At 37.0% G+C, this 13,722-nt stretch overlaps 1 protein-coding gene across 3 annotated transcripts in view; it reads left to right on the top strand.

Annotated features, from left to right (window-relative positions):
- Nep2 (M13 family metallopeptidase neprilysin 2) overlaps positions 1–13,722 on the top strand; it is a 64,223-nt gene that overhangs the window by 29,291 nt on the left and 21,210 nt on the right. The window contains exons 3-5 of one of the 3 annotated variants that reach the window (XM_028318409.1): positions 349–485; positions 11,452–11,514; positions 12,667–12,912. In XM_028318409.1, coding sequence (XP_028174210.1) covers positions 349–485; positions 11,452–11,514; positions 12,667–12,912 — 446 coding nt within the window. Of the gene's footprint in view, positions 1–348; positions 486–11,403; positions 11,515–12,666; positions 12,913–13,722 lie in introns of all 3 variants that reach the window. The other 2 variants (XM_028318408.1, XM_028318410.1) reach the window with 2 other exon arrangements.

The raw sequence follows: 13,722 nt of genomic DNA, 5'->3' as shown, positions 1-13,722 counted from the left end.
GTGGCGGGGATGCCAGATGAAAATTGACGGGTGAGGTTTGTAGTGAGACGTAGATTTTTCATAAGGTAAATTAAAAGTAAAAGCAAGCGTGTGCGTTAAAGGTCGTTTTAAATTGAAATGGTTTCGCCAATTGTTGGTATACCATGGCATGGCATTAAGCAAATAATGTTGTATTTATTGTTTTTATACATATCCATCACTTACGTATTAAGTGAGTTCAATACGTGTTTTTTATATTGGTTTTGTAACTATCACATTTTTTTACAAGTTGTAGGTACCCCCTAATCCTTATTAATTTCAGAGTGGAGTGCAGCTGAATTAAAGACTAACTGTTGTCCTTTGCCTCAGGCCTTCATTCTGGGGCCAGCGCTCCAAGCTGGAGAAGAGACTGATGGTGGTGGCCGGCGTCACCTCGGTGCTGGCCATCGCGTTCCTGGCTGCCTTCATCGCCAGCCTCCTCATGAGGACCACGGCCGACATAAGCAGTAAGCCTTCCAAACAACCAAAGCGCCAGCTCCTACCATCTCAAACTTCGAACTTGTTCTGTTCTCTTCTGATTATTTTTTTCCTGGAAACCATTTTTTAAATATAACAAGTAAAACTTATAAATGGTTCAAACTAAAGTCGGAAATTGAGTCAGAATCGAACTTGATAATAATATAAATTAGACATCAAACAAAGCATTTGCGCTACCTTTTGCATTATTACTTAACTTACTTACAATCCAATCCAACAACTAAATGCACTTTGATATCTCTAATCCAAAATCCAAGTTACGAAGTTCTGAGAAGGCGGGATTTGTGTTCGGTTCAACTCCATTTACTTACCTTGAATTATTAATACAAAGAAATGTATTCAAGGGTCTACGTACAGTAGCGGATAGGATTCCTACCACTCCACAAAGCTGGATTTTTGTAAATATACAAAAGAAAATTTAACATCAGCAACGAAAGCGTAGATGCTGCGGCTCTGATGTAGAATGTGCACTTCGCAAAATTAGCACTTCGTAGGTAAGTAAAATGCTCACTTTTTAACTACATAATAGAAAGTGCGCATTCTGCGAAGTGCACATTCTACGTCAATCCCATGTATGCTTTGTCGTATCTTGTGTTTCCGATGCTTAAATTACTTTCAGTAATTAAAATCCTTTATTCTGTACGGAAACCCTTATTCAAAAAGCAGCATAGTGTATTTGCACGCATTAACGTGACTTCCAAACAATAACCCAGTACATTTCGCTCGACTTGGCACTCATTTTAACAAGTGGTCTATTAAATATTTATCGTCATTTAAAATTAAATTTTCAAGTATTTCGCGTTAAAATTAATTCCACAAATTCCGTGTTAACTACGAGTACCAATTGCATTCCAATGGTCCTTATTAAAAGTGTACATTAATTAAATGTCAATAAAATTAGTTAAGTGCAGCGCTTAATTGCCGATCCATGAGAGAACTGAAAAGGATCGAGGTAATAAACAATAATTTTCAATTAGCTATGTTATTGTCATGACAATTATTTGCAATAACTAATTCTCAAAATAATTTCGTAAGTTGTTAAAGGTTTTGCAATAAAGTAAGGCTGGGTTGCACCATCTTACTTTAACTTTGACAAACGTCAAAAATCTGTCAAACTCCATACAAAAAGCACCGGTTATCGTCATAGTTACGGTCAAAGTTAGGTGGTGCAACTCAGCCTAAGTATTCGGTGAATAACCACAACAATGATTGTGAAGGCCTCGAGTGTTTATCGATGTATTTGTTATAAGAATGATAATAATTATAGACTGGCTATTGCGTTCTCATCCAACGTAACTAAAGGACCTTTTACTTATAATATAGGTACTACTACTAATACTTACTACAGCTTGTATTACCTACGTCACGAAACGACTCAAACTTAATTTAAGTCTGGGACTGAATCTACTTTTAAAACGTCTCTTCTAAATATTCTTGAAACAAACTTTTTGTAAGTACAATTAATAGATTAATTTAAATCCGTTCTATACCTATTTATTTTAATATGTCATCTAAGTAAGTGGTCTACGTCACTGACTTGAGGCTTAGGTATAATCTACTAAATCGTGCCAATAAAGTGATAATAAATAGTATTACTTACTGTATACAAAACATCTTTCTTCCCGAATCGAAGTCACGGTAAAATGAAATGACGACACTCAATCGAATTTTATTCGAATCCGTGTGTAACGAATACGCCATGAGTATCGATTCAACGCGAATGTTCACGGCATACGCAATTAGAGAAAATCAACGTCTGATTCAAGTATCATTGTTGCCGCTATACATAGAGCTGTTTGTTTAGTGTAGTTGTATTCCTATAACGAACTTTACTTACGAGCAAAAGAATGGAATAACCCACTTGTGTGTTGTTCAGAGCATCTGAAGAACTCATTTTCAATTTAATCTTCATTGTCATTTAGTTCTAAAGATCACTCGAAACTTCCATACTTTTGCTCGTGACTGTATTAGATTGGACCGCATTATGCCACATAATTTGAGAGTTACTTATATGTTCCGTATGAAAGAGAAGGATCGGGCGCCAAATAGTATCGTAGTAGTAATCGAGATAGAATAAAATAGTAGTAGTTACTTAGTACCTACCTACTAATTTCTTATTACATCAAACCAGATGTATTCTGAATTTAGAATGAGCAATTGGTTGGTTTGGACAGAATTTGTAGTCAGGTTTCTTTGTACTTAGAATCAACTAGACAAAAGACAATGAGTCAAAAGCTGTGAAAGTCACTTTCGCGCTTAACACTTGAACCAATGGAATCAGGGCAGTGAGTTTTCCTTATTCCGTTTAACTAACAAAGCCAATGTATCAAGATTAAAGTCTGTAATAGGTCTGAATTGCAAATCAAAGTGTGCACCGTATCCTTGGCCTGGCTTATGTCTGATTTACATGATCCATGCAATCAGTCTTGAAAATGGAAAACTCTTTATAAAATGTGACTTGCGCTTTCTTCTAACTAACGATGTATGTAGCGTGGCTCAAGGGCTTTCTCGTGACTAGAGGTGACTTGGTCACAATTTGCTAATCATTAATTTGAATTACAGTAATGTTCCGCATGTACATACTTACTTCTTGGTTCATGATTCGGCTTTCAGAGCCGACTAGCGGCAACTCTCTGTCTCTACTCTTTAAAATGATTTCTTAGAATTATGAGAATGATGCCCGTTTTCACCATCAATTTGAAAACAAAATTCCTGTTAAGTGTTACCTTAGGGGTTAGGGGTCACTAGAGACAGTATCAGGTAGACCAAAAATCTGGCGATTTTAACGAACGACTAAAGATCACGGTAGGGATACCTTTGACGTGGTCATCTTAGATAGCCCATTACTCAATTATCCAATAGAGTGCAAAGGTGATGTATGTATTTGGGTTACCTCGACACTCTGCCGATGGGCGTGATGAAAATCGCACTCTGGCCTTGCCAACCCATCCTGTGCCAGATTCACCAAAACCCTATTTTATTAAACCAATAGATGAGAGAAGAAATCCTATAATAATATTTTAGATTTCGACTGGGTTATTTACTGAAACTTGTGATCCTCATACCCTTATTAATATTTCAGTCGCCTCTATTAATACAAAAACTTTTTTTTTTAAAGAAATAGACTTATAGTTATGCGCTTATAATACTTATGATGAACGGGCTTGTTTCGTTTCTTGCCGCCAGCCTTTACGATCACGGCTAACCTTTGTTTGAGAAACGCTGTAATAGACTATGCGACAATCTTTAAAAAGGAAAGTGTATAAATAAAAACTTTGCACATTCCAGCAAACTAATAGCCCCATAAATGATGAAGATGACGGTGACACATCAAAAATAAGTAGTAATAAATACTCGTAATGACAACAATTTATTATCATTTCAAATCTCGACGTAATTTTCTCATTGGAGTCAAATACAGAATATAAAAATAATGAAACTTCATTAAAGTTTCTATTTTATTGGTTTAACGACAAGTAATGATTACTTCAGTTGTTGCAAAAAACTTCACCTGTTGTCCCAAAACATTATACGCGTATTTTCTTACTAATATCCTGCAGACCTTTATACTGGAGCGGAATACAGTGAGTGAGCCAAGAAATAAAACATAAATCCCGCTCTTCTTCCTATCCGCTCCACTGCGAGACAATTCCCATGTTTAATTTCCTGCGTTTTCCGGTGGGTATACCTACTGAAGTCAAATGTACGCAGCAGCAGGTATTTTAAATCGAATACCTAAAATGGGCAATTTTGCAGTGAACCTAAGTAATAAAGGAAGGAGGAAAAAGCAATAGGAAGTCGATATAAACCTTTTTGTGGCTGTTTTGCGACGTTAGGTGTTTTTACTGTCTACTGGATTTGTTTTCAATATGCGGATGATGGGAAAATGCTCGAGGCGCGTGCATTCCGAAAGCTTAATAAACTGAAGCCAGCCGAATGAGAAACGCGATAACAACACAAAAGCTATTCACCTGGTAGGTTACGAGCATGCTTCCATAACGTCACCACTAGCAGAACATCCTTGAAACTGTGAACAATAGTAGACAAATATTTGAAAATTCACTTAGCTGAAAGTTTGTAGACATAACATATTGCTCATAACTTACTTTAAATCGTGAAAACATTTGTGATTTTATGCATCTCCTTTGTTTTATTGGATCATTTTTCCATCAGGAAGTCGCACCTGCGCGTTCCTTTAAAAATAAACTATGCACTAGGCGTAGCAGGTAGTTGGAAATTTCTATGCGGAGACGAGCTTCCTAAACTTATAAAATACTGCCGCAGCACACGTAAATGGAGCCTGTGGTAAGTGTAAGCAAATTTCGAGAGGCAATTCCCGCCCGCGCGCAACGGAATCCCTCGCACACCATGATTGAAATTTTCACATCACTGCGCCACTTGCGGAAACTAGAAACCAATTATGTGAAATTCAACAACAAAAGTGTCACTTTATTGCAACAGGACGCTGTAAATCTACGGCAACACAACATTATACCTACGCTTACTAAATGTTAGATCACGCCGAGTGGCGAAATGGATACGCTCCGCCGCGCGCACTCGTGTCCCCATCTGGACACTGATATAATAATATACAACAATGAATAGAGGTCAATTTTCTCTGAAAGTTGGGTAAGCTCGATTGGGAAAGATCATGGACATAATGGCAATTGAATTCGGAATCGAAACACGTTTAATGGCACGTGAACGAGAGCACGAACTTGAGAATTTAACTGTTGTATTCTAATTCAGGTATGAAAACGAAGGACTCTACAGTCTATTATGTCCTATGTCTACCATTTACTGCTTGTAGTGCCTACTTTAAAACAGTTTAAAAGAGAATTTTAATTATATTCGTGTCTATCAAACACTATTTGAAAACATTACGAATTGGGCAACAAAATTTAAGATACTTTTTATAAGCTAAATGTAGAGGCAGACATATAACTTTACTATCTAATCGTATTTATTTTGTCTCGAATAATGAAGACAATTTTCGATTTACCTGCACGTGTTTTAAAAGTGACCGACTACAATTACAAGTGGCAATAGACCATTGGGAACGTAACTGCATTCAATGGTGGCGATGTAATTGGCGTACACCATTATTACCGTCCATTGCAAGTTCCACGGCACCATAGACTAGTAATTATCTTTTATGAATGCTACCACAGCTCCTAAACAACTACCTTCGATTGATTTCCGTCCGCGCCCATTGTAGATTACTTTGTAACGTGTCTGTAATTCAGTTTTATTACTGGTGGTAGAATTGGAAAAAGAGTGGCATTGTGTTGTTATGAAGTTTTTAATTTTCATAATTTTGGTTTTATGAAGTTTATTAACAAATTGAAGAATCTTTATTTCGAGCAGTGAGAGACTGAGAAGTGACTTCTCATCTTAGGACAATATTATGTATGTACGACAATCTTCTTTACATTGTATGAAACAAAGTCGCCCCCGCTATCTGTGCAGTTTTCAGCAATATAGAGTGATTCAACAGGAGAGTTTTTATCCATAATACAATACATACCACTCGTGCGAAGCCGGAGCGGGTCGCTAGTCAATAATAAAAAATAGAATTTTAACCGTTTAACGTTTTGATTTTAGGTTTCTTGTTTTTAACCAGGAAAAATTGCAAGTCAATACAATTTTGAGGCCAAGTTCAGAGTGAATCGCGGTCAATATCAACAACACGCCAGCGGCCGCACGAAAGTACCACAGTGTAGTTACGGTGATGCCTTCCATACTAATATTACTCGTATAAGTGCGAAAGTTACCCAGTCTGTGTCTATTACCTTTTCACGGTAGTCACTAAACTGATTGAGATGAAAATATGTGGTGAAAAGATAGTTTAGACCCGGGGAAAATGTCCTATAATTTTTGTCGCGGTTTTTGAAAAAGAAACTCGCGCGTGACGGAGTCTTTCAGTGACAGGCCGAAATTCAAGCGGGCGATGCCACGAGCAAAATATAGACTTGCTTAAAATAAACATTTTATGCTGAGCCATATAAATTACAAAAATGTCGAAATAAAGCAAATATTACAAAAATGATCAAGTCTCGGAAATGAAAAACGCTCTACAAATAACAGTGCGTTGCACATTCAAAATGAGAGGCTTTTCTCAGAAGCGTTAATACTGAAACTTGTATGACGTGAGAGAAACAATAAACGTAACGTACTGTTCGTCAGGTCAACATGATACCCCTCACAACGCCATTCGTTGGAATATCTAAAGTCAAAAACCGAATTGTTAAATTGATATTTGTGGAAAGTTAACCGCCTCTGTGGTCTAGTTGTAAGATCACTTGCTTCATATTCATACGTCCCGAGTTCGATTCCCAGTAGGGGAAAAAAATCTGCTCGGTTTGATTGATGCTTGGGCTCGATCGCAGCACGCCAGGCTGGCAACCACCATTATATGTACACATGTAGGTATGTCCCATGAAAACAACAGCATAGTTGTTTTCCGGCAGTTGAAGATAATATAGCCGGTTCCTCTGTGGTTAAGGCTTCCGGTTGAAGCTCGCTTCGAAATTCGGCCTGATCATCACTTTCCATCAGATGAGATGCAGGCCAAGCAAGAACTTTCTTCTTTTGGATAAAAAAAGTTCATGAACAAGTGACATATAATGTCGCAGTCGGATTGTATAATCCGCCGTATTACATTACGGCTAGCCGTTTTCGAATGCGGCGATTCAACGATTAGCGAGATTGAAATCCGCCGGATTGTATTCGGCGCGATACGTTCTTTATACAACCCGGTCGAGTTAACTGCGCACCTGTGTGCCTACCATGAGTTTACGTTAGGTGTGCTCGCTAGCGACTGCGTAAAAAATGACATTTAAATGTATGACATATTGTGCAGCGCCCCTAGCGGCTACTTTCAAGAAATAAAATCTTCATAGAATTTTTTGACGTATTCGCTAGCGAGCTCACCTAACGTAAACTCATGGTAGGCACACTGGTAGTCGTGACGTCACATCGACGGTCTGATATGGACGGGGCGAACACGGGGAGGTGTGCGGTTGAGTGCAAGGGAGAGTCGCATTCCAGCGAGGTGAGCAGTTAGCTCGGTCGGGATGTAAGCACCGAGCCTTCTGTATCTTTGTGTTTGTGACTAAACGAGCAAACAGCGGCTGTCACAAATTACGCCCTGCCCGCGGGGTTAAGATTCACAAAACATGCGAACCTCGAATTGAGCGGGAAATCACTCCGTGTTCCTCAATTAGGCTAAGTACTTCAAGTAACATTTGCATAATTCAAATCATTAATTATGACAAAGTTTAACATTAACCTTCAGCATTTTGAGCCATAAACCTTAATGACAAAAACTTTACAAGTCAAGTTATAAATGAAATAATTTATAAATTAAATTAAGCAAATACGAGTCCCTTATTCCTATAACTGCACAATACTGACAAGAAAACGTTAACGGGAAACATACCGGCACTGTGAGATCTGCAAAATAAAATATTAATAAGTAACTTAAAAAAAGCCTTAGGCTGGGTTACACCATCTTACTTTAAATTTAACAAACGTCATTCATCTGTCAATATCCATACAAAAATCACCGGTTATTGCTATACTTACGGTTAAATTAATTTGGTGCAATTCAGTATTAACATGTTAAAACACTCGTCTGGAAGAATATTACAAATTAAATAACACAAAACGATGTGTGTAATTATCTACTCTGTCAACTTGTTAGGTAATCATCCAATTTATTAAAACGATAGCTGGTTAGTGCTTAACTGCTAACTGATAACTTCATAATTTAGTCATAATGTTTGTGTTTCTCAATGCCAAGGCGACTGAAGTTGCATGTTATTGTAGTTTAACATCTGTATAATTGAAATAATAAATTGTTATTTTCTCATGACCTCGAATGTAGGTAATAAACAAAAATTGCGACGTAAGTAAATCTATACTTATAATAAATCTGTAGAGAGGTCAATTCTGTACATGAAATATATTTTCAAAATAACTATCAGGGGGTGATTAGTGATCGATACTGATACCAAAAATGCAATCAGTAAAATTTTTGTCTGTCTGTCTGTCTGTCTGTCTGTCTGTATGTTCCTTATAGAAACAAAAACTGCTTGACGGATTTTAACGAAACTTGGTACAATTATTCTTCATACTCCTGGGCAGGTTATAGTATACTTAGGAATTCCCACGGGAACGGGAATTAGCGGGAAAATCCTTTTGTATGAAAAATCTAAACCGCTTAAGTTAGACGCTTGAAATTTGGCATGCAGGTACCTTAAAGTAAACGTAAAGCTTAGTTACAACAAGATATTGTAAAATTCCCACGGGAACGGGAGTTAACGGGAAAAAACATTTGTATGAAGAAATCTAAACCGCGTAAGATAGATGAAGGGGGTAAAACGGGATCCACGCGTACGAAGTCGCGGGCGGCCGCTAGTAATAGTATAATTTGTTACATGCCCATAAAAATAAGAATCAAAGGGAAATTCAAAGCAAGTAATCATAACGCTACGAATACAATAACAAATTGCGGCTATTAGTTAAAAAATTATACATGCATTTGGTATAATTAAATTATAATAATATGTATTTAAACATATGACGCGACATAAGGTTGCACGCAAAACGCGATGTAACGTAATTACTTGTACTAACTGTAATTAAGCATTATTATATTAAAAGCACCTTTATTTTGAAGGGGAGAATACGGAAAAAATGTACCTTTACTAATAAATACTTCTCGTAGACAATTTAATAGCATAAAACTTTTTATGTAACGGATTACAAGTGAAAATGAAAATTTGACAAAAATGGAGCACATTTCTAAAAAAAATTCACAGATAACAAATTAAAAAAGATTTTAGTATGATATAAAAACAAATTATGTAGCTTGCAATAGCCAGTTCTGTCTGCTTTAAACGTGATGGACTAATCAGATCGGCCGACTCTTTCTTTGAGGCTCGTTAAATACAACGATAAACACGTGGCAGTGTGTTAGCATACAACACCTGCACTTAATAGTTTTTTCAAGGATATCAATTCTATTGTTCACGTTGCGTTAGCTAATAATAGTAAAAGTTATCGTATTTGTGTGGTCTCATTATTACTTTAGGGCTGGGTTGCACCATCTTACTTTAGCTTTGACAAACGTCAAAAATCAGTCAAACTCCATACAAAAAGCATCCGTTATCGTTATATTTATACCGTCAAAGTTAGGTGGTGCAACTCGGCCTAAGTATATGCACAGCATTTGTGTCACTTGTGCAAGTTTGAGCGAAATGTAATTTAGATACAAGCGGCACAGCCAAGAAACATCAAGAAAATAAGGTTCTTATTAGTTTAATCAGAAGTTATGCATTTGTCACACTGCATGCGTTTTGTGGTCTGCGGTAAGGTCAAATGAACGCAGCCCGCACCTGTCAGTTTGCGTTCTCTGCTCATGCCTGCACTTTCGGATCGCAAGATACAAAATGTTTAATAAAGAATGACAATGTAGTTCATACATGATGCGGACTGCGGTCACTTTGACCTGTACCGAACAACGCAGAATGCATCCAGTGTGGCAATCCTATAACTTGTCACATCGGTCTATGAAATTTGCACTTTATGCATACAGGGTGGAAACGATAAGTGATCTCACTCGATTATTTCTAAACTATACAAGGTCACAAAATATAACAGAAGGTAAACTCATGTATGTACTTCGCTTCGCGAGCCTGCGCTCGGCCGTCGCGCTAGGGTTGTCTTGTCATGTGTTGCGTTTATTTCGTTATGATAGAAAAATGTAACTCTTAATACTATGGAAGAAAGACCATAACAGATATCCACATTATATTTATATTATTATGTAGTTATGTTTAGTACGTTATTATTATAGTAATAGTTTGCAAACAAATACACGAGAAGGAAGTAGTATCACGTAGTATGTAGTTGGGTGGTTGACACTATTATCCAATCATTCCCAAAACCTCTTTAAAACACTTCGATATTCCTAATAATTGAGTTGGATTTCAATTTGTCAACTTTAAACGAACTATTGAAATACAAATAAATACCTTACTTACCTCCCGGAATCAACTGGTAGTTTAAAAAACGAAAATTTAGTTTTTAATGTTGAGTGTAAGCAACCATCTACTTAACAAATGTTATAATACCCCTTTTTTGTTGTTCACTCATTTTCGCACAAACAAAATAATTTCACAAACGCGTGAGCAGCATCACTCAAGCGAACGCAGTCGCGCCTCGCATTCGTCCAAGACAGTCTTGATAACGCGTACGTGAGCGGTGTCTATGTGTGCGTGGCTCGAGCGCGCTTAGTATGGAGTTTACCTTCTGTTATATATTGTGACAAGGTATTGAAGAACTGGTTACTAATCCTAAAAGTGCTTCACGAGCTCTTTCAAACGGTACCAATAATATAATAGGTTACAGAACAAACTGGATTTATCCGAAAATTCAATGTTTCTAGCTTCCATACTAAATATTATATGCCAACCACACAATATTATTAGAAGTATATTTTTTTTAAATTATAAACTCGATAATTGCATTTTAATTTTAATTTATTTATGGTAAACATTAGTTTTATAGGCTTTACTTGCTTTAATACTAGTTATCAAGAGATGAGTGCCATGACTGTGGTAGTACTAAATGTATGGAAGATGGAAACATTGAATTTTCGGATAGATCCAGTTCATTCTGTAACCAGTTTTTCGACTAGGTACCTTGTATAGTTTAGAAATAATCGAGTGAAGTAACTTGTCATCTCCACCCTGTATAGTATTTGAACCTTAATTGCTTAATGCTACACGTTCTGCGCCGCTGCAACTCATCCGAATGTCCCTGTGTGCCTGCATCGTGTGCATCGTACCACGCATTCATTTGCATGTGTCTGCATTTTAGACTTGCCACAGACTAGTGAACTGAGACTTTCTTCATCCATGCCGCCAGCCGTCGTCTCCAAGGGAGGTACCGATGTCAAAATATGCAGCAGTCCCGGGTGCATCCATACGGGTAAGATAATAATGTCCAGTTTCTTTATAGTAAAGACACAGATAATACAAATAATGTGATATTTACACAGCAGTCTTAGCCCTAAAGCGCAGAACACACTGAAGCGGTAATACTGAAAGAAGCGCTCGTATGATCCTCCATGTTTCTATTGGCGTAGCAACTCAAACCTAACACAAATAGGCTAGTTTCCTAAAAAAATTTTTTTAGTCCGTCATGTTTAATATAAAAAAATATTGGACACATATATTTTTATTTGTCAATCTAACAAATAATTACATAGTTATGGTGCGTTGAAGTTCCGCACGACGTCACAACACAACGTGCGGCACTTTTATGCAAGCATTGACGTCACGGGCCTCTTCTTATGAACTTTGGCGCGCTTTATCTCTTTAAATTTTCATTACTTTGAAAAAGTGAAAAATACGTGTAGAGTATTTTTTGATAAGTTAACTGACGGACTAATTAAAACTCTTGCTTTTTGACCCAGGAAACATCCCTATTCTCACCGCTTCCGGTATTTCCCGTACCACATGTGTGTTTTGCGCCTAAATGCTATGTGTAGCAATTAAATAGCTAGAGTGGATAAAAGAGCAATTTTCAGCCTGTATTTAGAATCAATTTAAACTAGCGATGACATTGAGTTACCTAACCCATATTTATGTTAGATTGATACATGTTTTAATTGCAGTTCTCCACATGTACATAGTTTAAGCTCATGGTAGTTACAGGTTAGAATACAGGTTTTTAGATTACCTACTGTAAAAAAAGTATTTATCTATAAATCTCTTGAGTACATTTTTATCTAGTAAATCTATCTAGCCCGATATAACCACAGATATACCAGTCTAATCTAGATAGGGACGTGGGTTCAATTCCCATTCCCGTAAATCTTTGGAAACTGAATAACATAATCGCGTATTAAAGGTAATTTTTTTTACATTTTAAAATGGTGTTAGTTTAAGAGTGTTTAAAGTTATAAAGAACGTTATATAAATAAATCTGTGTCTATTTGTCTTTTTTGCTCAACAGAGTTCTGTGTATCAGAATAAAGTCGTATGCAACTAGGTATTTTGTACGTAGCGATGCGATCACGAACTCGAATTCAAACGAATACTACATTATCGACCAGTGATCAATCGTCATTGTTCACAGCGTCCAAACTCCTGATGAACCTGGATGAGAAGGTGGATCCTTGCGATGACTTCTACGACTTCGCGTGTGGTTCCTTCGTGAAGAACACCCGGATCCCAGACGACAAGACCTCGGTGAACACCTTCTCCATCATCACGGATCAGCTCCAGGAGCAGATCCGAGCGCTTCTCGACGAACCCATCACGACCTCCGAACCCAGGCCTTTCAGATTGGCCAAGACCCTGTACCAGGCCTGCATGAACCGAAGTAAGACACTAAGGATAACCCATCTACACTGGATCGCAAATAAAAAGGGTAGCTTAAAAAATCCTCAATATCTTCAAGCTTTATGAAATAAATCCAACATTAATTAAAAATTCGTAGTTTTTCCAGTAGGTATGTCTTATTTAGACAAGATTCTAACCTACCCTTTTTCTTTGCGGTCTAGTGTATTAACTTAGGCTGGGTTGCACCATCTTACTTTAACTTTGACAAACGTCAAAAATCTGTCAAGCTATGGAGTTAACCGTCTGTCAACCGTAACTATCTATATCGAAAACGACGTTATAGTTACAATTACCATTTTTCTTTCTTTCTTTCTTTCAATTAATGTTAGGAGGTGCAACTCTGCCATAAAATAATGTAACGGTTTGGTTAATTAATTAGAACACTACATATTTACAGGACACATAAATATGTACCATACTATCCTACACTCGACAGCAAATAAATCGCACCACCCGCGACACGAACTTTAAAGATTTTCTTTTGACACAATAATGGTGCCCCAACAATATTGGTGTTATTTAAAAGCCCAATAAATATCCTTAAAGAAAAACACATTTAATTTCTTAATAATTGATTAACATATACCATAAATGTGACTTGAAAAAAGACCTCACTTTGGGCTCACCTCTGGGATCAATTAGACCAAATTTTATGGTTATAAAACCAAATAATGACCACACGTGTCCTCTTTAACAGATCGATAGCGATTAATCCCAACTTAACAGTTTTATAGTCATAAAAAATGGCTATAGCGTAACTACCTATTTTTTGAAGAAGTGACTATGGATC

The sequence above is a fragment of the Ostrinia furnacalis genome, unplaced genomic scaffold, assembly GCF_004193835.3.
Source record: "Ostrinia furnacalis isolate ACB-3 unplaced genomic scaffold, ASM419383v2 OfSCF6815, whole genome shotgun sequence".
NCBI classification, from domain to species: domain Eukaryota; kingdom Metazoa; phylum Arthropoda; class Insecta; order Lepidoptera; family Crambidae; genus Ostrinia; species Ostrinia furnacalis.
Note: the sequence above shows the minus strand (reverse complement) of the source record. Positions and strands in the feature narration are given on the sequence as shown.